At 40.2% G+C, this 26319-nt stretch overlaps 1 protein-coding gene across 1 annotated transcript in view; it reads left to right on the forward strand.

Moving 5' to 3' along the window:
• The window catches only part of LOC126062349 (suppression of tumorigenicity 18 protein), a 119402-nt gene that overhangs the window by 48614 nt on the left and 44469 nt on the right, over positions 1-26319 (forward strand). The window contains exons 7-12 of the mRNA XM_049859831.1: positions 3857-3991; positions 5061-5151; positions 6190-6294; positions 8460-8653; positions 10858-11069; positions 20972-21217. Coding sequence (XP_049715788.1) covers positions 3857-3991; positions 5061-5151; positions 6190-6294; positions 8460-8653; positions 10858-11069; positions 20972-21217 — 983 coding nt within the window. The remainder of the gene's footprint in view (positions 1-3856; positions 3992-5060; positions 5152-6189; positions 6295-8459; positions 8654-10857; positions 11070-20971; positions 21218-26319) is intronic.

Consider the following 26319-nt stretch of genomic DNA (forward strand, 5'->3'; position numbering starts at 1 on the left):
TTCGATTAGCAGAGGCTGGTGTGTTCGAACCACCCACCTTTCAGCTGAGTGCTTAATCACCACAACACCAGAGTTCCTTTAACGTCATTTAAAAAAACAAAACAAAACAAAAAAAACACTGTCAAGTTGACTCCGACTCATAGCAACCGTACAGCGCAGAATAGAACTGCCTCATAGGGTTTCCAAGGTACAGCTGGTAGATTCAAACTGCCGACCTTTTGGTTAGCGGCCGAGCTCTTAACAACTGTGCCACCAGGGCTCCTTGATGTCATATAGTGAGGAGCAAAATTAGAATGCTATGCAGACATACTGCAAGGGGTGGGTGGGGTCAGCATGCCAATGACGTGTGAGGTTTGCGGCAGGGAGCCACATACTTGGCTCTGGACGCTCAAACTAATATGCAACCTGGTGAATTTATCTGTGTGTGTGTGTGCATTTGTGTGTCTGTGTAATGAGCTACACAATCAGAAAAAGTGATAAAATTTATTCCAAATTCTCCAAACCCATCATTTTTAATATACTATATTTCATGACTGTAAGAATGGCCCAGAACCAGGCAGTGTTTTGTTCTATTGTTCATAGGGTCACTATGGGTCAGAACCAACTGGACAGCACCTACAACAACAAATATTTCATTGATTCTAAGATACACAGTTTTCCCATGTTAACATCTCTGAAATCAGTGGTGTGTGTCATAGGTTTATTTTTAGACGCTGTTTCTTAATAGCACACAAAATGATGTTTCATTTTACAATTGACAGCATCTTACAGCCAATGAAGTACGGTATTTGGAGAAACCTTAATTATTTGTGCCACAGAATAGAATACTTGATGATCTTTGGCTCATTATTACAAAAGTTTTTATACCTTTTTATTACCAAAAATTAACAAGGCAATAGAATCTGTGTTTGTAAACATGGGGTCACACTGGGAATTTGGAGAATCATTAACGGAGCTGGATGGTCAGCAGTGTATCCTATTGAGTAGGCCATGGTCCTGCCTCGGGGTCGGAATAAAGGCCACGTAGCTGTGTTCAAAGCATATACAAGAAGATGCAGATGGACTTACATGAAACAGAGGCCCATAAGGTGGCACCCATTGTGCAGGGAAACCATAGCCTTAGTCTGGAGGATGACCACAGAGTCCAAATTCACTTTCCTGTTCCTTGGTCCAGGTGTGGGGCCAGTGGCATCAGAGATCCTGTTTTCTCCGATGTGCATAACAAGGCTTATAAGTCAACACGCATCACGGCTGATAGCAATGTGCTCCAGAACACCATCCCAACTTCCATTCACCTTGGTCATGTGATCACTGCTAAGGCGAGAACACTAGGATTAAACAAAATGGTTTAAATGAAGCCTGCAGATGAGTTGGGCAATAGTAAAATAAATTTAGTTACAATGTCACTACCATACACTTAGTGAGATTATCGCTCACAGTACAAGTACAGTCATCACATAATTTCGTCCAGCCTAGGACACATTTAGAGTGAACGGATTGATATGAATAATTACACAAGTATGACAGTTTTTAACAGGTGTGAACAGGGACTGTCCCAGGCAAACCAGAATGTTAGGTCCCACATATAAGGGCACTCTCATCATGCAGCATTGTGCTAAGGAGAAAAAAACAAAAAGAGGAGCCAGGCTGAGAGTTACCCAGCTCTCAGGCTTTGGCTTCTTATTGTGCAAACAGGCTCTGCCCTGTAAAGCATTTCATCAGCATCTTTGTTTCAGTCAGCAGAGAAGAGACCTGCAGACAAAAGTACATGATGGACTGTCAGTGGGTACACCTGGACAGGTGCCAGCCCTACCTTATCTCCAACCCCCTCTCTGGCTGCCCGCAGACAAACAGTGTGGCAAGGAGGGAGGCCCTCCACGCCAAACAGTTCAATGGGGTTTAGAAATGTGGTCTCTCGTGGACATGATCCAGGAGAGGAAGGGCATCAAAATACATATTGTTGCTTTTCTCATTTTCTCCAATACACTCTTACATGGTGTCACGCCTCCTAATTTCACATCAGCCAGGCTTCAAGGACTTTTACTAGTAGTCTACAGATACTACATGCTCAAATCCACTTGAAATCTGGCAAAATTTTTGAATTACATTAAATATAGTATATCCACAAAATCATAGGACATAACAAGACTCTTGCTTAATATGTCTGTTGGTATCTTAGGCAATACAAACAGTATAGTCAGGATGTTATTGCATCTAAATTGTGTCTCTCAAGAACAAATGCTTCCTTCTCCTTGTGTCCCTACCCTTCCACTGCTAAATACTCACTTCAATGTACCTTTTTCTCTGGGTGCTCCTCTGGGTTGGCTGGTTTGTTAAACCTTTGGGGGCCCTTGGTGTGCTCCTCCTGCTCTGCTGAAACCATGCCCCCATGTAATTGTATCACATCCATCCATCTGGGACCATTCATAATCTAACAACTGAGTGGCCTCGTGCCACGAGGGCAGGCACTCCTAGCAATGCCCTGTCGGGAGACGTCTGCCACGTGACCCTCCTCCCTGCAAAGCCAGGTGAGGAGAAGCACATGGGCTTGGCATCCCAGTGCAGGCTCTTGCCCTCAGTCCTCCTCCAGCCGTTTCCTCGTGGGAGGGTCGTACACCGCATAATTTATTTTCACTCTCAGCCTCAGTGTGCTTTTTACTCCTGGCCCCCACTATCCTGAGAGTCCGCAGCCACCGTGGAGTCGGGGTGGAAGCTGAGGGACAGGCCTCCCCAGAAGTTTGCAGTACTGGACCAGGCAGGAAGTGTGGAGGCAAGTGTGACTGTAACAATGCTTTAAAAATGTAGCTACCATCCCGTCACTAGTATGAAAATTCCTGCTGGGGCCTCCTCTGTGTCAGCCACGACCTCATCACTGGCCTGTTTACACCTTTCTCTACCCCTCAGCAGTGTATGCCAGGAAACAATCCCTGGGGGTGTCTCCAGCACTCCTTCTCAGGTCATGTCTTGTGGCAACAGAAAAAACCGGGTTGAAGGCGTCTTTTTGTGCCTGTTGTAACTATCGCCCCCACCCATCCCTCCTCTGCCGACACCCCAAGTGCTAGGCTGGACTCCCCAGTCAACGCATAGCACCTCCGCTGTAGGCACTTCCGGTCCCTTTGATTCTCTGGAAACGGCATCTCCCTGAGACCCTTGCTCCAAATCCCTGTATGTGCATCTTATTGACGGCAGTGGGTTTTAGGGCAGCTTACTACCGGGGTTTGGGAGTCCGGGACTGACTGGTGGGACGGGAGGCTGCAGACGACAGAATACAGCTTGGGGACCCTGCCGGCCTAAACGAACTCCCGTGCAAGCTGATCTGCAGAGCTGGAGGCACTGGGTGCAGAGGGCCGCCGCACCCTGGGGCCCTGACAGAGGCTGCCAGGCACCCGCAGGCACAGGCAGGAGGCGTCTCCTCACATATGATGGCTCCGGCTTCTTTGTTTTGTAACTGACTCGGGCTTGTTCCAGACTCTTAATGGGAGATGGTTTTGGCTTGAATAGCTTCTTTTTTCTCTCACTTTTTTTCTTTTTTTTTTCTTGTGGGGGCCCTTGCATCCTCTGGGCAGATGACTTGTCATAATGAGGCTCTGGCACCAGTACATGACATGACAATTTAAAACCATCTCTGCATTTTAGTACTCCCTTGCCCTGTGTCAGCCTTTGCTTAGGAAACCAAGGAAATTGAAAACGTTTTTATGTTCCCATAGGTCTTAGTTGAGGGTCTAAATCAAGGCAATGTGAGAAAATGCTTCCGACACTAGAACTAAACCAGCGAGGGTGTCAGGTCTATAAGGCCACAGGATTGAAAGCGGCAGGAGAAAAAATAACGCAGTGAATCTCTCCGATTTCTCCGCAGACTCTCCAAGGCCTGACAAGAGGGAGACGAAGTGCCCCATCCCGGGGTGCGACGGCACAGGGCACGTGACTGGGCTCTACCCACACCATCGCAGCCTCTCCGGCTGCCCCCACAAAGTGCGGGTCCCCCTGGAGAGTGAGTATTTTCTAACCCCAAACAGGTAGGCTTGTATGCAAAGCTCCAGAATACCTTCATCTTGCTCTTCCAATGTGGAATTTGAGTGGAAATGTAAGTCTTCTCTCAGTGCCGTGACGTGCGCCTGCATAGCCCGACTGAGCTGGAGCCTCAGCTGCCTGGAGCCCGGGAGGCAGCTTCCTTCTGGCGCAGCGTCTAGGCACGCGGGAGCATCACCGCCGTCAGGGATGTCCTAAGGCCACCCTCACCAGCGGAAAACGTGCTCTGTGATGCCATCTCAGCACACGCAGCGGTAGTGAGAGCCTGGAGGAGAGTGAACCTTAGCCGCTCCAGAGACAGCCCTACAGTGGGCGAAGAAGCCAGACTTCTGGTAGGCAAGGACTACCTCCTCCGAAGTCGCCACTGATCCGCGCGTTCGATCCTCTGCTTTTAGAACTTACTTGTGGAGACAGCTGCTGGGTTATACAAACTGCAAAGATGAGAGCACCTCAACATCACCCTTCTCAAAAGCAAGGTTTTGCAACTCAGTGAATTCAATTAGCTCAGCACTGCTATCCAGGACTAGCAGCTCCTCAGACTAATTACCCGTTTCAGCCTCAACCATGCTTTCTCCAATACTCACATGACAGCGGGGGTGGGGAGAATGGACAAGGAATCAAAATAACTTCACTTAAGAAACAAAGAAGATTATGTTCAGAGTTTCACACTGTGGCGAAATGAAAGAAGTACTGGACAAATACTGATCTCCACCCTTCCCTAGGAAAACCACACAAGTGGAATAGGAAGGTTGTGAGCTTTTCCAGGGTAAACTAAACACAAGAATAGTCTTTTTTAAGTTTAGCGTCAACCATAATAGGAAGTTTAGAGAAATTAAAATTTGGACAAGTTTGCTGAATTTAGCTTTTGGAGTTCCTAGTGCTCATTTTGTTTTAATTTGAATGTGGGGAAGGGACATGGTGGATTCCATGACTAAATTCATTTGAAGGAAGAACTGAGAAATAACTTTGTGAGTGTGTTATGTATTTATGGTAAATGTATTCTTTCCTTTTATGTCCTGTTTTGTGCTTAGTTCTTGCCATGCATGAAAATGTGCTCAAGTGCCCCACCCCAGGCTGCACAGGAAGAGGCCATGTGAACAGCAACCGAAACACCCACCGAAGGTGATTCCGAGGAGAAGCTCCTCATTTGACGTTAAAGTAAAGATAAGTGAGAGAAACTTTCCACCATTAAAATCATGAACAAACAAATCATTGCATCACCATCAAACACCACTTGAAGTAGATAAGAACTATTCTCACTGTGCAGATTAAAAAAGAAAAAATACCTCATATTTTTCCAGAAGTTTTTATGTTAGCAGCTAATTAAACTAGCCCCCCCCCCACAAATTTATATTTTGAAGTGGCTGGAATTGTACAGTCATGTCATTATCCCTATAAGTAGAAAATGTTCTCTTTTGCTGTGGGATCGCACCAGAACTGTATTGCTGTTGAAACTATGTGCTTAAGGGTTATCTTGGTTCATACCCAACAAGTATTTAAAAGGTGCCAAAAGAGCTTCGATATACAATGATTTTGACTATAAACCAGACTTAGGGTAGGTATCATTTCTTTGAGGTTGTTACTAACATAAAACATATATATGCATATTTATATAGAAATGTATTGTGCATAAATATTTTGATGAAGATGTTTATTGTTTTATGTGTACATTTATATTATGCATAGATTATGTGGCCACGAAGTGTTAGTATGACTTTAAGCATATTACCAGAAACTTCATATCCTACACTTTCCAATTTAAGCTAAGATATAAAATTAAGTCGCTAAAATTTTACTAAAATTCTCAGATGAGTCATGGAGCTGCCATGCTGACTCCTGTAGTTGGACACATGGTGATTTAAGTGAGCACATTCCACTTAAAATATTAAGAAGTCTTTGTATGATTTAGTCATTTGTCCCTTATATAATACTTTCATTTAAAAAAATCAGTTTGTTACCTTTCACCTCTGAGATAGGGTTGGGGAAGAGTTGATACTAGTTTGCAAAACCCTTTGGGATTTTTTAATGTGATTCTGGTGCTAAGTGAACTATTACTGTGACCTGACATTTAGCGTGTGCCAAGTATGCTGTGAGGCATATGCCAAGGCAAACTCCATTATCAGTTTAACTCATATCCTCCCACTTTTTTCTTTTAAACAGTCTTTCTGGTTGTCCAATTGCTGCAGCTGAAAAATTGACAATGTCCCAGGATAAAAATCAGCTTGATTCTCTCAAGAGTGGGCAGTGTCCTGACCAGGTTCACAGGTATGAAGCTCAGGTGATGCTGCTGACCCCGGATCGTGTAATGCTTTTGTCCAGTGGGACCCTCTGTGACCTGACCTTCATTCTCAGCTACCCAGAGACCTGCGAGCTCAGCCCACGTGAGAGGCTGGACTAGTTAATTACATCATCGTTCCAAGAGTTTAACTTGAAATTAATCCATATGCAAATGTAACATAAAGTGGGTAAATTTAAAAGAAATAAAGTATTACAAGGACATATACTAATCAAAAATTCTGAGTCCTACATTTAACCAATCGTACTTGTCCAGTAAGCTCTCAGTTATGGATGACTTAACTTTTTGCCTGGAGAAAATGCCGTCATAAATTACTCGCATTCACTCAAAACATATAATATTATACGTATCCATCCTCTCTTCCACGTATGGAGTGCCTGGGTGGCACAACCAGGTAAGCGCTTGGCTGCTAACCGAAAGGTTGTTGGTCCTAGTCCACCCAGGCATCTCACAAAGCAGGCTGGCAATCGGCTCCTGAAGGGTCACAGCCTGGAAAACCCTGGGAAGCAATTTTACTCTGACACACATGAGGCCACCATGAATCAGAATCAACTCAATGGCAACTGGTTTGGTTTTGGTTTCTTTAAAACAAAAATTGTCACGTGAGTTGATAACAGTTAATAACATATCTCCTACTGTTCCTGGTCGCTTCCAGGTCCCTCACAGTGTTCAGTGGTTTGGAAGGCCTTATGCCTAGATTATAAAATACATATGGTGATGCTTAACATGGCATTGTATATTTACCTGTACGGAAACCATAAAGTTAGGAGAAGTCATCTCAGGATTCGGATAGACACCAGATCTTGATTATTGCTACTGAGTCGCTGAAATGGAAAGTTATTAGGAGTTTCAGTATTTTCAGGATATGTTTCCCTTAATATTTTGCTTCTATAGATTTAATTAAAAGACTCAAATTGACATTCAGATCACATCAGTGAAAAATAAATATCAAGTAAAGATCATGTATAACCCAGAATTAAACATCTTAAAACAGGATTCTTGGTTAGTATTATTGTAATATCTAATTTCTCCCTTAAGTGGGTTACATATCAAATATATAAACAGCATTAAGTTTCATTTTGCTCATGTATTAAAAGATAAATATTGTCTTAGATTAGAACATTGATGCAACTTCAGGGGTATAAACTAAGTTATTCATACAGTAAGATCAGCTATCACTCGAAGACTTTCATGTGGCAGCTAATTTTTTTTTACCTAATCCAAAAAATAGCATTAAAGTTTTGACAGTCTGGTAAGTCAGGCATGTTTTGGTGGAACACAAGAAAAAAAACTATATTTTTAGAAATTTCTAAATTCTAAAAGGTATATTTGTTTAAGTTCTCTTACCATTGGCCAGAAATACAACATTTGTGTCTCCTTGGCTAGAGTTGGTGTCATGCAAATAAGATGCCACGGTTTAATTCAAACACAGTAATTGGGGTTGGGATAACTATACTGAAAAACATCATCCCACCATAGCTACTATAATACAGCAATTTTGATTCATGTTGGGATTATGTAAATTTAATAGATAAAACACTGAAATACTATTTAAAATATTACTTAACTCAGCAAAATAGATTGAAAGTAGGGTAAAATGGTGAAATGTCTAAGAAGAAACTCAAAATTCAGGGACCAAGTGTTTGGTGTCTGTGCTGCCCCTGTTGGGTCCCAGGCTTCTGCCAGCTCTGCAAAGCTGACTAGAACTCAGCACCAGTTCTTCTGAACCAAACATGATTACATTTCCTCACCAGTTACAGCCATGAGTATTCACTGCTAACCTGAACTAACAAGCCATTTGTGCAAACCTTGTCGGTGTTCTAACCAGTGCCTACTGATGGCACTTTTCTCTAAGAAGCCCAAAGTGCTAACAAACATTGAATACATGCTCCTCATGGCATCTGCATATTCCCAATATACCCATGTGAGACTGGGACACAGAATATGCCCATCACCATAGCCCCCGCAGAGCACAAAGAACCTCCTTAGATCTGTGACTCAGCTCTCTACAGAGTGCGCCATCTCTGTGGGACCCAGTGGTAGTTACATGTCCTGTCCATTTTCAGTTCCGATACTAATATGCTCACCCGTGGTTTTACCTTATTTCTTTTGAACTACCCTCCTCTCTCTCCAGGGCAAGCTTAGTGAAGCAAATTGAATTCAATTTCAGATCACAAGCCATAATCTCTCCCAGAGCCACTGTGTCAAAAGAACAAGAGAAGTTTGGAAAAGTACCTTTTGATTATGCCAGTTTTGATGCCCAAGTTTTTGGCATGCGCCCCCTTCTACAAACAGGGCAAGGACAAAAAACACCACCGTTTTCTGAACGTAAGCTTCTAATTCTAATATTTACTCCAAAAAAAAAAAAATGTAGTGTGTGTGTTTATGTGTGTGTGTATGCATGTGTGTTCTCAAATATATAATATGCTCTTTACAGCTGGGAGGAGAGTAAAATGATACAAGGAAAGCAATAATAAGTTGGTCAGTATATACATTGAATATGGTAAATACTTAATGGAGTACTGTTTTCTCAAATATGGTGTCATTATTTATCTAAATACAGTAATTCCAGAGGATTATTTAATTCTCATTTAGTTGGGATTGAGATTAATATATTGAAAATATATTTATTATATATTAGTAATTTTTATTCATATTGAAATTATGGAAAATTAATAAATAAAATGTTGAAATATTATTGAAAAATCATTTAAATCACCAGAAACATTTAGTCTGAAGGTAGGGAAATGGTGAAAAATCTAAGAAGAAACTCACAATTCAGTAGTCAAGTTTTTGCTAGAATAAAATGTGTGTGTGTGGCTATGGAGATATTTACCCACAAATTTAAGAATTAATATAAAAACATGTAAAATCTGTTAATACTCTGTAATGCTACCACATCCATTTAGAAGACCATAACTCAAAGGTGGTATAATACATAATAAACATGTTTTCACTAGCACATTTCTCCAAATTATTTAGAGTCCTTGAATATTCTAATAAAAGGTGAGAAAGTTAAGGTTGTGAACAAACACAGAGAATGCTTTCTGCATTACAGCAACTTATTCTTCTTATAACTTATTCTTCCTTAAGGAAGAATCTAGGTAGTTCCCCACTTTAAGTCCTCCTTGGGCCACAAATTTTCTACAACTCTCTACAAACCCAAGGAATCTCTTTGATCTCACACCAAGTTACCTAGACTGAGTGCTGTTAGGAACAGAGAATATTTGCTTCATTACATAATGCTGATCAACTCTTTCAAAGAACTGGAATTCCCTGTAAAACTCAGCAGTGGACAATCATTCTTGGAGGGAGTTTGCCCATCTGCAAGAAGCATATTATGCTCCAAAAGACACTTGATTTTACCTATTCTTACCCAAAATAGATCCCAGCCAACATAAATAACCACTGTTTAATTCAAGAAAAAAAGTTATACACACACATGTACACATACACAACTTTGTGTATATTTTATTATGTATATATATGAACACACTGTATGCAAAAATCCATACACGTACATATATACGTAATTCAAGTGAAGCTAGTTAGTGGAAGTATTCTATGTATTCATATATTATGCATCTTATTTTAAAGAATGAAAAATATTCAATATTTCCATATTTTTAGAATTATAGAAATAATATTTCATGATGTTTTAAATTTTGGCTTATGAAAAGTAATGATCAAATACTTAAAATAACAATATTTAAAGCAAAATAAGTAATTAAATGCTTTGATATCATTCCACATTAAGTCTTAGATACTTCCCTCATAATCTTGATTGACATTTACAAACATCCCAGAGTGAAGAAAAAGATGTTTAATTCTAGTTCTCAGTATGCTTTGGCACCCATGAGAGAAACAAAACCTGAACTCAGCCTTGATGTCTAAATGGCCTTTCTGGTCACCTTGAGAACATTTTCTCCTTGTTCTTTTCTTATTGCACTCTATCTGAGTGTGCAAAATGCCAACTCAGTCAAGACTCTGCCATCTATTTGGTTTAATGAAGAACAACTTCTACTGGTTTAAGGACAAAGTGAACATGTATATCAAAAAATAAAAATGTAATTCCATACCTAAGTATAAATTGTTCTCTTGAAAACACAAATTGAAGAGCTGGATTTCTCCTTTACCTGGCCTTAATCTGTCTTTATATTTGTCCAGTTTTGAGATACACATGCCTCGAGGCTTAGAAATGCCTGGTGGATTTTGCTAGTGTGGTTTTGATCTATAATTTTTATCACAAACTTTGCCAGTGCACCTTCCCCATAACATTACTTACGGAGTTTTTGTCAGAAGAATTGAAAATATAAATAGTACTAAGAGAATAAGCATTCTCTCCCAGCCACCACATTCTTTGATCTGTGAGCCTCTGTTAAAACCAAATAACCTTCGTTTAATGTCCCAATGGATCATGTTGTAATTTATTCATTCCATATTTTAACGGAAGAAGTTATAACTTAAAAATAAATCTATTTAATGACTAAAGCTACATACATGCAATGGCTAATCACATCTTTCTTCAACAGCAAAGCATTTTTCAAACCCACTGAAATTTCCGAGCCGATTGCCTAGTGCAGGCGCCCACACACAGAGTCCTTGCCGTGCCAGCTCGTACAGCTACGGTCAGTGTAGTGAAGACACCCACATAGCAGCAGCTGCTGCCATCCTGAACCTTTCCACCCGCTGCAGGGAAGCTGCCGAGATCCTCTCCAACAAACCGCAGTGTCTGTCTGCCAAGGTAGGCCAGTCCAAGAACCCAGAGGGGGGCCAGCTACTAAGCCGTGAGAGTAAACTGCCTTCGTGTTCATGGCCACACTCACTCATACGCCTCACCCCTCCCCAGAAAGCACCTCACTTTCCCTGTCCTCCTAGGAAGACTCAGAGGAACACTGGTGGTGATGAGCTTGGGTTGACCATGAAGAATGGAAGGCTGCATGCATTGCTCTGTGGCTATTCTTGGAGGTGGTATACCAAAGTTTGGGGAGGAGTGAGTTCTGGAGACTAGGGAGAGTTCATTAATCTCAAACATATTTTTGTTACGGGGAGTTTGGCACACAAGAAGAGAGTTGCAATGAAAATAAATTTCAATAAGGAAGCTTTTAGCTATCTACAAATCAAAGATGGTAAGAAAGTTTTGATTAAACTGTGGCTTGTAAAACATTTACAAAATTGATTCATGGAGTTTTACTACTGTACATGTTGCTGCTATATAATGTAAGGTCGTCTAAATTGCTGTGGTATTCTGAAAGCACACATAGTAAAACCTTGATAAATAAAATAGACAAGGTCTGGCCTGGGGGTGTGAATACTCAGAGCACCCAAACTGAAAACCAGATTCTGCGGAGTTTCTGAAACATTTCTAAAGCCCATAAAATTGTTCACATTTCTCTAATAATTCTCCTTTCCAGCTACCAATGGGAAGTACACATCCAGGCTGATAATGCTTGATGAAAACAAAAACAAGAATCAGCCTTGCCTTGCCTTTTGACAGTGGCAGCTTATCGTGCGTCAGAGTAGCAGTCACCAGCAGACGGTTGTCAGAGCTGTTCGGCCATTTGCTCCTGCAGCCTCTGCGTCCAGTGGCTCTTGTCTTCATGTTGACACAAAGGGCTTGAGTTACAAAATATACATTTTCCAAAGTTGATGGCTGAAACCAGCTGAAGTAAAATGCCCAGACTTATTTTAAATGAGATTTACCCTGGCTTCCAATGCAAGGGGAAACCCTGGTGCCAGAGTGGTTAAGAGCTACGGCTACTAACCAAAAAGCTGGTAGTTTGAATCCACCAGATGCTACTTGGAAACTGTATGGCAGTCCTACTCTGTCCTATAGGGTCACTGTAAGTCAGAATCAAATCGACGGCAATGGGTTTGGTTTGCTTTTGGTTCACTGGGAGGTTCACAGGGTTAAACCCTATCTCTGAAACTCAGGTAATTAAAGTATATGGCTCTTTTTTTTTAAGTCCAGCCCTGACCCACAGTGGTCAGCTGCTCACCTGGACCCGTGTGCCAGGGCTTCAGGAGGGCGGGTAGCACAGTGCGGCAGACCGTTTGACAGAGGAAGCAGAATTAGCTTCTGGACAAAGCGGAGCCAATAAACCCCAGGAAGAATTGGTGGCCAAAAACCACTCAAAAACAATTTCTAAACAAATAAGGTTCTTATACAAAAAAAATACACCCTCTAAAAATCTAAAGAAAATATCAAGCTATTCAAATTCAAAGTAATCGAAGTCAGAAGTTGTGTATATGAATGAATAATTTGGGGAATTTTAAAATTCAACTTTAGTTTTTTTTTTATATACATTCCTTTTTTAAACTTGAATAAATTTCTCTGTTTTAAAGGAATATTCTAATATGCAGCTAATTGAAGATAATACTGGATTATCTTCCTTCCCAGTGCTTTATTATTTGGCTGGTTAGGCCGTCCTGTAAGAATAAAGTGGCCAATATTATAATTATAAATACTAGTTCAGTGAAGAACAAGTGGCTCTGTAATGACTACTTCCCACCTGCAAATGTGGGCATTTTTTTGTTCCCCAGAATTTTGCCTTTAACCTATTAATTACCAAATGAATCAGATAAAGATGACAAAAACTTGAGGATTTTTTCTTTATTAATATATATTCCTTTCTTCTTAAAACACATTTCTGGTCAGAAAAGTGACTGTTAAATTGACACATTAAAAAAAAAAACAAACAAATAAGGCATTTCCTAGCCACACTGTCCGTCCCCTGTGAGATGCTCGCTTGGTGAAGGACATGGGTGAGGGGACTCTGCCTCGTCCCATCTGCCGTACTGACAACTTTAGCTTTAGCTTTAGAAGCCACACAACCTTGATGTGATGGTGGTGATGGAAGAGAGAGAAAATGCCCAGACTGATTTTTTTTTTAATGTGTTTGTTATGCTGATGGTTATAGAAGCCGTTTTCCCATGACAATTGTCTCGTTTGACACAGTCACGTAAAATGAGACAAATATGGTGCCCTACAATGTCTCTTTACACAGAATCCTTTCTCCAGCCTGTGTGCCCACACATCCACACTTGCACACAACTTCCACCATTTGCTGAATTCTGTCCTAATTGAATCTTATTTTCTGAAAATAAGAAAATGTATCATAAATTCCTGAAACAAGAAAAAAATAGTAATTATGTTAGCAAAAGTGAGATAAAGCCTGAGTAATTAACCCCGAAATACAGTCTCTGGTCAATGCCTAGTGCAGGCGTTTTCCGAGTCCAGCACTGCATTTTGTCCGTGTCTTGTACCTATTGTTGATTGAGTACAAGCAACCTTCTCTCACACATTCAATGCTAGCTTAATTCTTTTTCTACTTCTTAAGTCTAAGAAGGCTTAGATCTTTCTTCCGTGTCAATTTGTCACTACGTTTACTTCTGACAGTCCCGAACCCTTGAGGAAGTAGCGATGTACTGCTTTTCCCCCCTCCTGACTCTATCGCTGAGAATTTTTAATGTATACAGAGACATCCCAGCATTTTGTATCACCCAAAATGCCTGTAAGTAACAAAACGCGCAGGCTGAAGGTTCAATTCAGTCACGGCCCTTCCTTCAGTGAATTTACATCAAAGCAAGACAAAGGAAGCCACCCTTTGGTAGCTGTGCCCGGGGTTTGTGGCAAAAGAGATGGCAGGGTTTGCAGAGACATCATTCCTGACATTCTGGGAGCTATGGCTGGCTCTGCAGAGAGTTTGACCAGAGCATAGCAAGGGCTGATTTCTTATTTTCCTTCTGCCTCCATCCAGCCCTTGCTGTTATGTAATGCTGTTGTTAGACGCACTGGAGTAGATTCTGACTCATGATGACCCCATGTGTACAGACTAGAACTGTTCGGTAGGGAACAGTCTCCAAGGCTGTGACCTTTCAAAGGAGCCCTGGTGGCACAGTAGTTAAGTGCTTGGCTGCTAGCCAGAAGGTCAGCAGTTCGAACCCACCAGATGCTCTGCAAGAGAAAGATATAGCAGTCTGCTTCTGTAAAGATTACAGCCTTGGAACCCCCATGGGGCAGTTCTACTCTGCCTTACAGGGTGGCTATGAGTTGGAATCAACTCAACAGCAGTGGGCTTAGTTTGGGTTGAGTTGAGTTGAACTTTCAGAGGCAGATCGCCCAGCCTGTCTCCTCAGGGGCTTCTGGGTAGACTCGAATCACCAACCTTTCAACTAATAGTTAAGTGCTTATCACTACTCAGGCACTCCATTTTATATGATGAGCATCTCTTAACTTGCATACAGAACCCAATAGGAGAACAAATAACAGATAATACTGTCATCCGTGAGCGCTACGATTTTAACATCAAGCCAAAGGAAACTAACCTTGATATTTGCTTTTAGCTTCATTTGTGGAGGCTAATACAGACTTTTCATGCTATGTACACATTCACAACTGACCCCAAGTTTAGTGAGAGATCTGAATCAGTGACTTGCAAAAATCGCTACTCATGAAAGATACTGGGAGCAGAGATTGCTTTCAGAGGGGCAAGAGGATTTTCAGTTCCTATTAGCTCTAAAAATAGTGAAGGAAGATACGGATATTCCAAATTGTTCTTCTCCTTCAAAACTCCTTAAGCCCAAGCCCCTGTCTACCCGACCAGACACTTCTGTCCTGTGCTGCTCTCCAGACCTGAAGGGACGCTCTTGTCACAGGCCCATTCAGTCACCAGCACCCCTGGAGCAGGTACACTGCAGGTTCTGTGCAAAGGATATCAGTATTCTTTTAACATTGCTGATTGCTGCACAAACTAGTTCATCCTATCCTCAAAGTAGGAGAATTTTTTTTTAATTAGTTATTTGTTAAAATACAACCCAACATGTACATAACCCATATTCACACCACCAAAATCACCTCAAAGTGATTTTAAGTATTTCTCTGAAGAATCAAGTCAGGGGAAAAAATTAGCACTGTCACTACTTAGTATAATTTGTCTGAAGCATTAGTGCTCTCTTGATTCCAGTACTTCATTGCTTCTAAGATACAGGGAATGTCTGATATTTTAATTTTAAATTAATGTGGATTGTAAAATACACATGGACCGCAGCTGCTGGTGCCTGGCCTGGGCCTGGCGACTTGCTCCTGATGTGAGCACACACAGGACTTGCTCTCACGGGGGGCGGGGCAGGCAGTTCTGGGCATCAGTGTGTCCAGAGCATCCCTTGTCCCCACTGAGAGCAGCCCCTGCACATGGCAGATAAACGCCCCATTTTTCTTCCTTCCTCCCACTCTTATCAACAGAGGAAGGAACACGCTTTGCAATCTATCTTTATCCTGATCTCCCTGGCTTGCCAAGCATTCTGTTGTTTGTTTTGGTGTTTTCCCCACCTGTTTAGACAAAATGGCATATGCACGCGTGCTTAAAAGAAAACAAAAAATGACACTTGCTTGAAATGTTTAAAGTTCAAAGTCTGTTTTGTGCTTGAACGAGGCCTAGAAACAACATGATGTCACCTCACCATTCTTTCTGCCTCATAGCACCAATAGCCTGGTGACTGTCTCGTGTGTGATTAGGATCCAAATGCAGCCTTTTCAGTATCTTTGACATTGAATGGCTCACACCAGATACTGTGAGTAAAATGATAGGAGGGTCTCTGGCCAGGTATCGCAAGGAAGCAATTGACCTCTGTGTGGAGAAAAGACATATTTATACTAACGGGCTTTTTACTCCTCCCAATATGGTTAAGCACTCTGCTTCTAAGGTAGGTTGGAAGCCACTAGCCGCTCTAAAAAAAAAAATGTGGCAATCTGCATCTGTAAAGGTTACAGCCTTAGAAACCTTATGGGGCAGTTCTACTCTGTCCTGTAGGGTTGCGGTGAGTCTCAGGGGCAGATTGTCCAATAGGTAAGGTAAACGCAGTGCTTACCTTGCTTACCAGATCATCTGTAGTGAACAACTTCACTACAGATTAGTAAGTAAGCATGAGTAGGCCAGTGCTTACCAAGCTTTCTGGGTCATCTGCCCCTGTCAGTGATTGCAAATTTGAAAAGAGGCTTTGATGCTGTAAGAAGGTGCCATGGGTTTGGGAGAGAGACAGACACCAGTCATACCTACAAGCAGACGCTTTTATGTGGTGAAAAATGTGAAATTTTTCACTGCTGATGATCTGGTAAGCAAGGTAAGCACCGTGCTTACCCTGCCTCTTAGATATTCTGCACTGATGAGTCAAAAATTGAATCAAATTATTAGTACTAGGTGTCATTTATTTAACACCTATTTTTTTATATGTCAGATTGGGGCCCTTGTGGTGCAGTAGTTAAGAGCTACAGCTGCTAACCAAAAGGTTGGCAGTTCAAATTTACCAGCTGCTCCTTGGGAACCCTATGGGGCAGTTCTACTCTCTTCTACAGGGTTGCTATGAGTCGGAATCGATTCGACAGCAATGGGTTTGGTTTGGGTTTGAATGTATCAGACACCGTAAACAAGCACTTTGCTCATATTAACTCTTTTCAATTCTTCTAGAAACCCTGTAAAGCAGATATTATTATGCAGTTTTGCCGATGAAGAAACAGTTGCTCAGAAATATTAAATAATTTGCTTCTAGTGGCACAGATATAACTGTTAGAACTAAAATTTCACTTTGAAGATTTTACCATTGCATGGTATATACACTGTCTACTTACCCAAGAGTGTTCCCAGATATGATTCTGAGTCCCAGACAGAGATTTTGGGGAAAGGTTATAAATTTTGTATTAATTTTATGTCTTGTGTTAGTCATTTATTTCTTCTCTGAAATCTGTCATTCTATTTATATTGAGTATATTTCACAAGGTTATACTTTTTTACTACTCAGTACTCAATTCTTATTTGTTGTTAGGTGGCATTGACTCAATATTGACTCATAGTGACCCTACAGGACAGAGTAGAACTGCCCACAGGGTTTCTAAGGAGTGGATGGTGGATTTGAACTACCGACCTTTTGGTTGGCAGCCAAGCTCTTAACCACTACGCCACCAGGGCGCCAGTCATTATTTAGTTTCATTCTGATGTGCCTAGGGTCGCTATGAGTTGGAACCGACTCGAGGGCACTTAACAGCAACAACAACAGAGAAGAAAATATTTTCATCTATTTGTTTGTTGTGAATACCCTGCCTACTTTGAAAACTTATTTACCACAGCTTACGAAATAGAAACAGTGCTCCCCCTGAAGTGAGAGTGGACGAACATGTACCACTGAGGTCTTCACTTGCGCCAAGTCAAAAAAGAAAAATGGCGGTGGCCGTCATGCAGGAATAGGAAGCTTGCCAAATGAGAAAGCAGTGTGGTCTTGTTTTATCAATGTTCTGACAATAAGTTTTACAATCAGGCCAGTTAAAGTAAAGTTATAATTTTGTTTTTTCTTCATCACCATCTTTAAATGCATGATAATTTATAATTGTTGAAACAATGTAATGTTATTATTTGTCTGGAAAATATTAGAGAAAGCAGCCATCAGCCTATCCTGTAAATACAACTACAACGATTTTTGTATTTTCTCTTTTGTTCTTCAGGAAACAAATTCCTGTATGTTTTACAGCATTGTAAGCATAGTGTGAATGCCACGTAGTTTTCCTGCTTTCAGTTCTATGCATATTTTCCATGTTGCTACATACTTCTCATAATTATCATTCTATTTGCACTCTAATGTTCCACTAACTAGAGGTAGTGTAATTTAATCACTTCTCTGTTGGTGTGCATCTAAATCGCTTCTTATAGTACAGGTAAGGATTATAATGCATAATTATTTAAACTTCTAGTTTAATAACAATTGATAATGAGTTAAATTACTAAGAAATGTATTAAATTTCACTAAGAAGCTCCTATATGCATAAAATAAGCTTCTTGAAGGGAAGACCAATGTATTTTTCATTTTTCTTTTACCCCAAAACATAGAGGCCTGAAAATATCAAACACCCCTCAGAATTCTGTCTTTAACCTTGTTCTCCATGTCTTATTAATTGCTAAAGCCAAACAACGAATCAGATAAAGATAACTATAATCTGAGGTTTTTTTTTTTCCTTATCAAGATATGTTCCTGTTTTCTTTAAATACATTTCTGGACAGAAAAATTGACTGTAAAGTTGGCACATTTTTTAAAAATCCAATAGCCAGTTTCCTAGGTGCACTCGCCTCCCCGCGGAGCACTCTGTGCCCTGTGCAGTTGGTAAGCTAACCTCTCAGCAAGCTGGTGACTAAGTGAATTGGAGGAGCTGAGACAGACGTGGGACGCTGATGTCCTTCCCGAGTCAGAGAATGAAAAAATATGCCTAGCCTTGAAAAACGTCAATTAAAAAAAAAATTAAAATCCAAACAAGGATCTAATATAGCACTTTGAGAAATCAGGGTATTAGACGTCTCAGAAGGAAATGACATCCGCGTCAGTGGGGCTCCCTCCTTTGCCCCTTGGGCTCCTCTCGCTGCCGTTGGGGTCTGAAGCGCAGAGAGAAGCGACGTCTGTTCATGTTGCTCTGGATAAAACCACATGCTGGAAACTTGCGCCTCAGCCATCCACAGGCAGGAGGGGCTTTCTCTGTGGCTGTGTAATCGTTGAGTGCATCTGTGCGCTCACTTGAAGCCCACCTGTGCTTGGCCACAGCAAGCCTCCCCGGTCAGGTGCTCCCGGGGCAGCCCGCCTGGGTGTCAGAGCGGGGAAGGCTCTTGTCAGCACGGAGAATGACAGTTTTTCAATCAAGCTGTGATTGCTCACCATGTATAATCATAACAATTCCTGGAATCTCTTAATATTTTTTAAAATTTACTATGTGGATTTTTTTTCTGTAAAAAATGCAAATATATATTGGTGGTGTCTTGGAGTAGTTGTTTTTTTTCAGTGTGAGAGAATCTGTACTATTTATGGGTTTTGCACTATAAAACTCTGCAGCCCAGTCACATGGCTTCGTTTTCCTAAGCCATCTGTCACAGAGGTCTGGAATTTTATGTGAATGTTGCCTGTGCAGCCTTAACCCAAGGTTGTTTTTTTTTTTTTTAGTGAGAAATGTCAGCAACTACAATATTTAGCATTTGACTTTACATTGGCCGTTAAAGTTGATTGCTGTAGCTCTGTTTCATGGCCTTAGTTGCACATCAGTGGTGAAGCCAAAAAATGTGAATGTGCTCAGAGTAGACTATACTGTTATAGCCTGGAGAGAGCACCTGGCACTGAGATAGTTAATATCTTGGATTTTTGTAACTAAGGTTTATTAATGCTAGTATAAAAACATATCTGATATTATACAGATGGCATAGGATGTGGTTACTAAGTTATTATCCTGGATAAGCTGTACTGTCAAATTCAGGGTTTAAAACTATCATGGGAGATTAAACTATTTACTAAAAATGGACGAAAAGATATGGCCAAAGCGTCTTAGTACAGACATATTAGAAGTATATTTACTTCCCACAAATACCATAAATCATCTCTCTCTCTTAAGCTGAGAGATGGAAATATGAACTCTGCAGGTAAAACAAGCGAACAGAAGCGGTGCTTTTATTTTCTAAATCAGGTACAGGCAGCAAGCCCTTGGAACCTGGCCAGTGTGCCCATGCCATCGATGGCCACTGTAGGGAGGGGAGAAGTGTGGGTGGGGGACTTAAAATAAATCCTGGGGAATAACTGGCTACCACAAGCTTCATGGATCTTGCTAACATATTCAAAGAACTCTATAGCTTTGCCAGCCAAAAGGGAAAAGAATAGAGAAATTGTTTAGAAGTTAGTTGTAAATTGTTGAATGATGGTGAAACACCAGAAAGGTGTTCATTTGACCCAATTAGTAAAATGACAGAGTTATTACAGGGCAATATTTACAATTCTTGACCCCATCTAAGCCGTCCTACAGTGCGTATCACTTGGAATATGTAGACCACATGCACGGTTTGTTAGGACTTGAACTAAAGACAGGTACTGTGCTTAAAAAAAAAAAAAACTGGCAAAAGGTATTCCAAAGGTGAATGTCATGAGACAGAATTAGTTTTAAGTCTGTATTAAGAATCTTGAAAATAATCCCCTTTATCCCGAAGCTCTCACTGTGGAACTTAAACTCAAACCATGGTACCGCCAGCTATGGGGCACCCAGAGTGAAGTATGTTCTCACTTCCTGGCTTTTTTTTTTTTTTTCTCTCTCTCATAATTTAACAAAGCTTTTCCATTTCAAATAACCTAAGGTAAAACATTGCTTTCATACTGACCTAATATTCCAATAAAAATTCTCCTCCAGCTGGTTATTTTTGCATGTTTTTGACGGTAGATGATTATTGTGATTTGGGGGTTGGCAAGTTTTATCGTGCCTTTTGTTAAACTAAAGTGTTAATGCTTTAAATGATGAATTGGGAGAGATAATTCCATAAACTAGAAAAGAAGGTTTAAAGCAAAACTTAAAAAAAAAAAAAAATTAAACAGGTTAGCCAATACATTTAGTATTTGAAAACATCTTATTTATATAAAGCTTAGTTTTGTTTAAACCCAGAAGCATGAAGCGTGCTAATGGGGCTGCTCTTAAAAGTCTGTAAGAATTGAACATTCGCCAATGCAAATCAGAAAGCTAGATTTAAAATCAGATATACTGACTTAAAAGCTTGCATTTAAAATTATCCCTTAAAAGCCTCACATGGCTAGGCTATAACTGCAAACTGCTGAAATGTTTTTCTGTTTCCTATTGTATACCAGGGAGCCGAGATAGAAGTGGATGAAAATGGCACATTGGACTTAAGCATGAAAAAAAATCGAATCCTGGACAAGGCTGCACCCCTAACTTCCTCTAACAATTCCATTCCAACTCCTTCCTCTTCCCCATTCCAAGCAAGCAGCCTTTTGGTCAATGCAACATTCTATCAGGCTCTCTGTGACCAAGAGGGCTGGAATACTCCTATCAACTATAGCAAAGCCCATGGGAAGACAGAGGAGGAGAAAGAGGTATTGGTTTTAATATGTCAATCAATAAGTTTAAGACAGAGCATGATTGCAGAGTATTACTAGATTTTTCCTCCTAGACTTATTTATTTATTTATTTATTACATTCCTGTTTAGATTTTGGTAGATAATTTTAAATTTCCTAGGAAATTTATAGACAAATCCCTCTTTTCCTGTCACTTGCCCAAAATATCATGTCATTATAGATTTTTTAAGATTTATTTTGTTGTTGTTAAGGATACACAGCAAAATGTACACCAATTCAACAGTTTCTACGTGGATAATTCAACGACATTGATTATATTCTTTAAGCTGTGCAACCATTCTCACCCTCCTTTTTTGAGTTGTTCCTCGCCCATTAATAGTGAAATTTAACCCCATGAGGGCTGCAATTGTGTGTAGTCCAGGGGAGATTATATCATCTCTCCCTTCAAGATACAGCAACCTGTAAGGGGCACTGTGTCGCTGGACATGGAAATGTCTGCTTGCCTGTTCTTTCTGAACCAGAGGGTCAAAGATGAAATAAATTCAGGAACAAGTAAGAATCTTCAAGTTGTGTCAAATTCACTTCCTTGGTTTCATGGAGCAACTGTGTTAACATACATATGTATACAGTCACCATTTGAAGCTCTGGATCATGAACATTGGATGTCTACCGATCCTGAATTAAAAGAGATGCATTTGGGTATCGGATTATCTTAGAAATGGCTGAGGGTAGTCAGGAAGCTCCACTTTCATTTCAACCCTGAAAACCATGTGCTTGGATGAATAGGAATTCCTGTAGCTCTCATCTCCGCAGTTTGAGCTGCCTGACTTGGCCTAAGTAGCCATGAACTACTTAGTGTCATTTGGAATAACTGGTGACCAGAGCCCTTCACTGTTTAGATGCTATGATTGCAAATGGAACCCTAGTTATTACAATAATCAATCCTCTTTTGCCGTTGATCAGGAAGATGGCTGTATTACTGTCGCTGATGAATCAGCCAGTTGTTGATATTGTTAAAGAACTGAGATAACCATTCCCTGAGGAAGTGTGCATCACCTTTTTTCAGCTTTTTGAAGCTCAGAGACTTTGGGGGAGACCAATTTGAGTCTAGCGCATGATTTAACACCTCAGAGCATAAGTCGACATAAACACTAGTGTGTGATGTGATCACAAGAGTGAGTTGTTCCCAATTCTCCCTTCCTTCCTTTATTATACTGTCACATGTGCCAGGCAGCAAGGTAGGCTGTGGGGTTGCAGCTTTGGACAGGACATGCCTCTGCCCTGCATGTGCATAGAGCCTACTAAGAGGACTGACATGTCAACAAATGCACTGGTGAACACAGGAGCTGGTACACAGAGTAGAGACAAAGGAGCAGGGTGGCTGGGATGGTTTCCTGGAAGAAACTCGCTATGATCAGAGCCAGCTTTGTGTATCACAGCCCCTCGCACAGTCAGGTGGACAGATGAGGGTAATTCATACAACATCAGCCTGATTTAATTCTACCATGCTGGTCTCAGTCATTAATTCTGCTTGATTTTGTTAATTTGCCTAAAGCATTTAGAGATGTTCTGAATTAAAAACTTAAAAAACTGAATTTAAAAAATAAGAACTATTTTAGAAGGACTCTTTATTAAAATAATACATGTTTGACTATAATAAATGTAAAACTGCCATCTACAAAGTATAAAAAGCTGGTTTATCTTAAGTGATGGCCATGAGCTGCCTCTTCCTTCTACCACCATCCCCATTGTCATTGCAGTTTTATGAAAGAATAGAAGTTACAGCTAACCTCCAGCTTCACAACTTCTCTGAAAGTAGGAAGTAAGGAGCAAGTTAGGATGTGGGTAGCTTGTTTGGAGGTACTATCACAGTGCCATCAAGACTGATGACCCAATCCCACTACATCCAAGATGGCTTTAGAAAAGGGCGTCACATTCATTCACGACACTACTTAATCCCCAGCAAGCCAATTTCAAATCATCAGACCATGACATGTTGCACACTGAACCGCTAAAGGAGAACATAGCTGAGTCACAAGACCTGTCAATGTGGATTCAGTAAAAGTCATCACATTACATGAAGGACAGTGCTTTACATAGCAATGAAAACTCAAACACTGCTCTCGGATGACTTGTGTAAGGATCAAAATCCAAAGTGTTCCAGTTTCTGGGGGCTATCTGAATGTCATGTGCAGAGAAGGACTTAGGCTTTCTGTCACCATCCATACGACTGTTGAGTAAATGGGACATGGACAATGCATTCATGGGAAATTTTCTTTGTATTCCTACTCATCATCAGACATAAGATCCAATCTTGAGCAGTCATGAAACACATTTCCATCAAATGAGTTCTCGGTTTCATTTAAGGCCCTTGGTATTATCTGGGGAGCTGTGGTGGCACAGTGGTTAAAGCTCTTAGCTGCTAACTAAAAGGTCAGTGGTTCAAACCCACCAGCCACTTAGCAGATGAAAGATGTGGCAGTCTGCTTCCATAAAGATTTACAGCCTTGGAAACCGTGTAGGGCAGTTCTACTCTGTCCTTTAGGCTCACTATGAGTCAGAATCGACTCAGCAGCCTTGGGTTTTTGGTATTTTATATTATCTGATGTTGGCAATGACTTTGTACCCTTAGCAACAATGTCATCATTGCACCCTTTATATTTTGAGGTACCTCTTCCATCTGAGGGTCTAGTAAATTCTTCAGGGATTTATTTGGCTATATATCTTATCACTCAGATAGCCAAAAAATGACATAGCAAATATTTAATCTTTCCAATCTCATTTCTTTTACGTAATTCTAGAAACCACAGGATTCACCTTGGAAACTTTATAGATAAAGCCTACTATTTGGATTATTTATTTATCTAATGCAGATATATCTGTAACAGTGTCTTATTTTTCCAGAAAATTCACCAAAAAATGGGTTTCTTTAGTTTACTTTTATGCTCTTTTGCGGGTGGCTTAAGGTCAAATGACACACTCTTTTACTGCTGTAATTTTCAACCTAAGTATTCTGAAATCTGGAATTTAGAAGCCATATGGGAATTCAATATCACTAGGAACAACAAAGAGGACTTTGGAGATGCCCAGTGAATTCTTGGAGTCAGTGTTTGCCTTAGGTTTGAGTTGACAGAATATTTTTGTAAGCTTAATGCTCATTGTTACAGCTATCTGAACATGGTTGAGTCATTGCCTGGGGAAGCTACAACTAATGGGGACATGGACAAAACTGTTCTGAGTCATTGTAACTCCTTCATATGGTTTCTCACCTCTTGTTCTTTTTTCCCACGTATGTGCCAAGGTAATCTACCTCGTATTTTTCATATCCTGTTCTGAATTTTGAAATGAGAAATGAGATAGTTGATAAGTATTATTTTTTGAAAAAGTAGATTATATTCAATGCCCTCATGAGAAGGTATCAGAGGAATGTCATGAACAATAAAAATAAATATAAGGTAACTTCATACACAGTGTCTTGATTTGTTATCCTAACAATCCTGCAAGGGAAGATTTTCAACAACTTTTTAGAGGAGAAAATTGAGCTCAGGGAAGCAAAGTTGCTGGTCCTTTAAAAAAAAAAAATTAAGTGATGGGTCTGGGTTTCCCTGAAGCAAAAACAGGAAGGAGAGGGGAAAAGGGAGAAAGGGAAAATAAAAATACATTTAAAAATGGAGCCATCTAGGAAATATTGAGAGAAATTAGAAGAAGAAGAAGAGAGGATAATGAAGAAATTGTGTGTGGCAAGGTGTGGTGGAAGCGACAGTTGACAAAGGTGTGTCTTAGGGCAGCAGCATGCAGCTCCTGGAGCTCAGGTCTCCAGGGGACTGCCTAACTGTGTTCTTTTTCCAGTGGGCTTTATTGGTGTAGCTGCACATGGCCCCAAACACTGTTTCCACAATGTTTGAAGACGAATTTGGGCCGTGACTGCTCCCACTTTCCCACTCTTCTTGGCACCTCCTCCTGTCTCCCCAATACCCCACCACAACACTCACACACGTGTACACACACACCATCAGAAATGGAGTAATTATTTCTAATTCATTGTTATCTAGTTCATATGCACAACAGTTGCTTAATTTTGGTGGTAATTTTCAGAAAACATTGTCTCTCTCGGTGAAATAGCCTGTCCAGATGCCCCCTAAAAAAATTTCTGAATCTGGAAAAAACTCAAAATATCTTGAAAATAAAGTGCTGAGAAATAACTAGGGCTGTCAGTTTCATTCAACTGTCAGATCTCCAAAGATTTTCAGGGCTTAAAATGTTAAAAGTGCCGGGTGCTATTGTCTGTTATTCATGTTACCATGTGTTCTGGTCTTCACTAAAACTAATATAAACTTCCCTCTGTAGGTTAAAGGAATGTCATGCCTGCACATACTCTCCAAACACCACACGCATACACCACATTGCCTTTTAAACAACCACAGGATCAAATTTTGATTTTTTAAATGATAATTTAAAAAATTATGTAATTTACAAATTACATTTTACAAACGCTGTTGATTTATTTTATACTGGCTACTATTTTTTGTTTTTGGGTACTATTTAGGATTTTATCCAATATAAAAGCTTCTGTAACAAAACTAATCCAAGAATTCTTCTAGCTGTAGCCATATAAAAAAAAAAAAAATATATACATATATATACACACATATATATGTTTATACACATATATGTACGTGTGTATATATATAGTCCAAATTTCAAGAAGTAAGTACATTGACAAAAGGCAAAAAGACAATTATTTTATAATGCAGTTGTATACATAAAACTTTGTGGCTTAAAAGAAGTTATAAGCTAAATAAAAACTAAGAGATACTTAAAAGTCCAATTCATAAAATTATTCTGTTAAAATATTACTACATATTACTATACCAACAGGATACTATGTACTCTGCAACCTTATTTTTGTATGTATTTTATTCAAATAACAATTTAAACTTTTATAACTGATCATTTCTATCAAAAGCCCCATTTCCTGCCTTCCATAATGCATACATTCAGCAGGAGAACAATAGCAACTATAATGTGCATGCCTTCAACTGTAATGTGCAAGTCTTTAATTTTCTCTTAAAGAAAATAATAAAATGGCATTTTGCTTCATGCCATTTTGCAAAGAACA

Source organism: Elephas maximus, chromosome 19 (assembly GCF_024166365.1).
Source record: "Elephas maximus indicus isolate mEleMax1 chromosome 19, mEleMax1 primary haplotype, whole genome shotgun sequence".
In the NCBI taxonomy this organism is placed as follows: Eukaryota; Metazoa; Chordata; class Mammalia; order Proboscidea; family Elephantidae; genus Elephas; species Elephas maximus.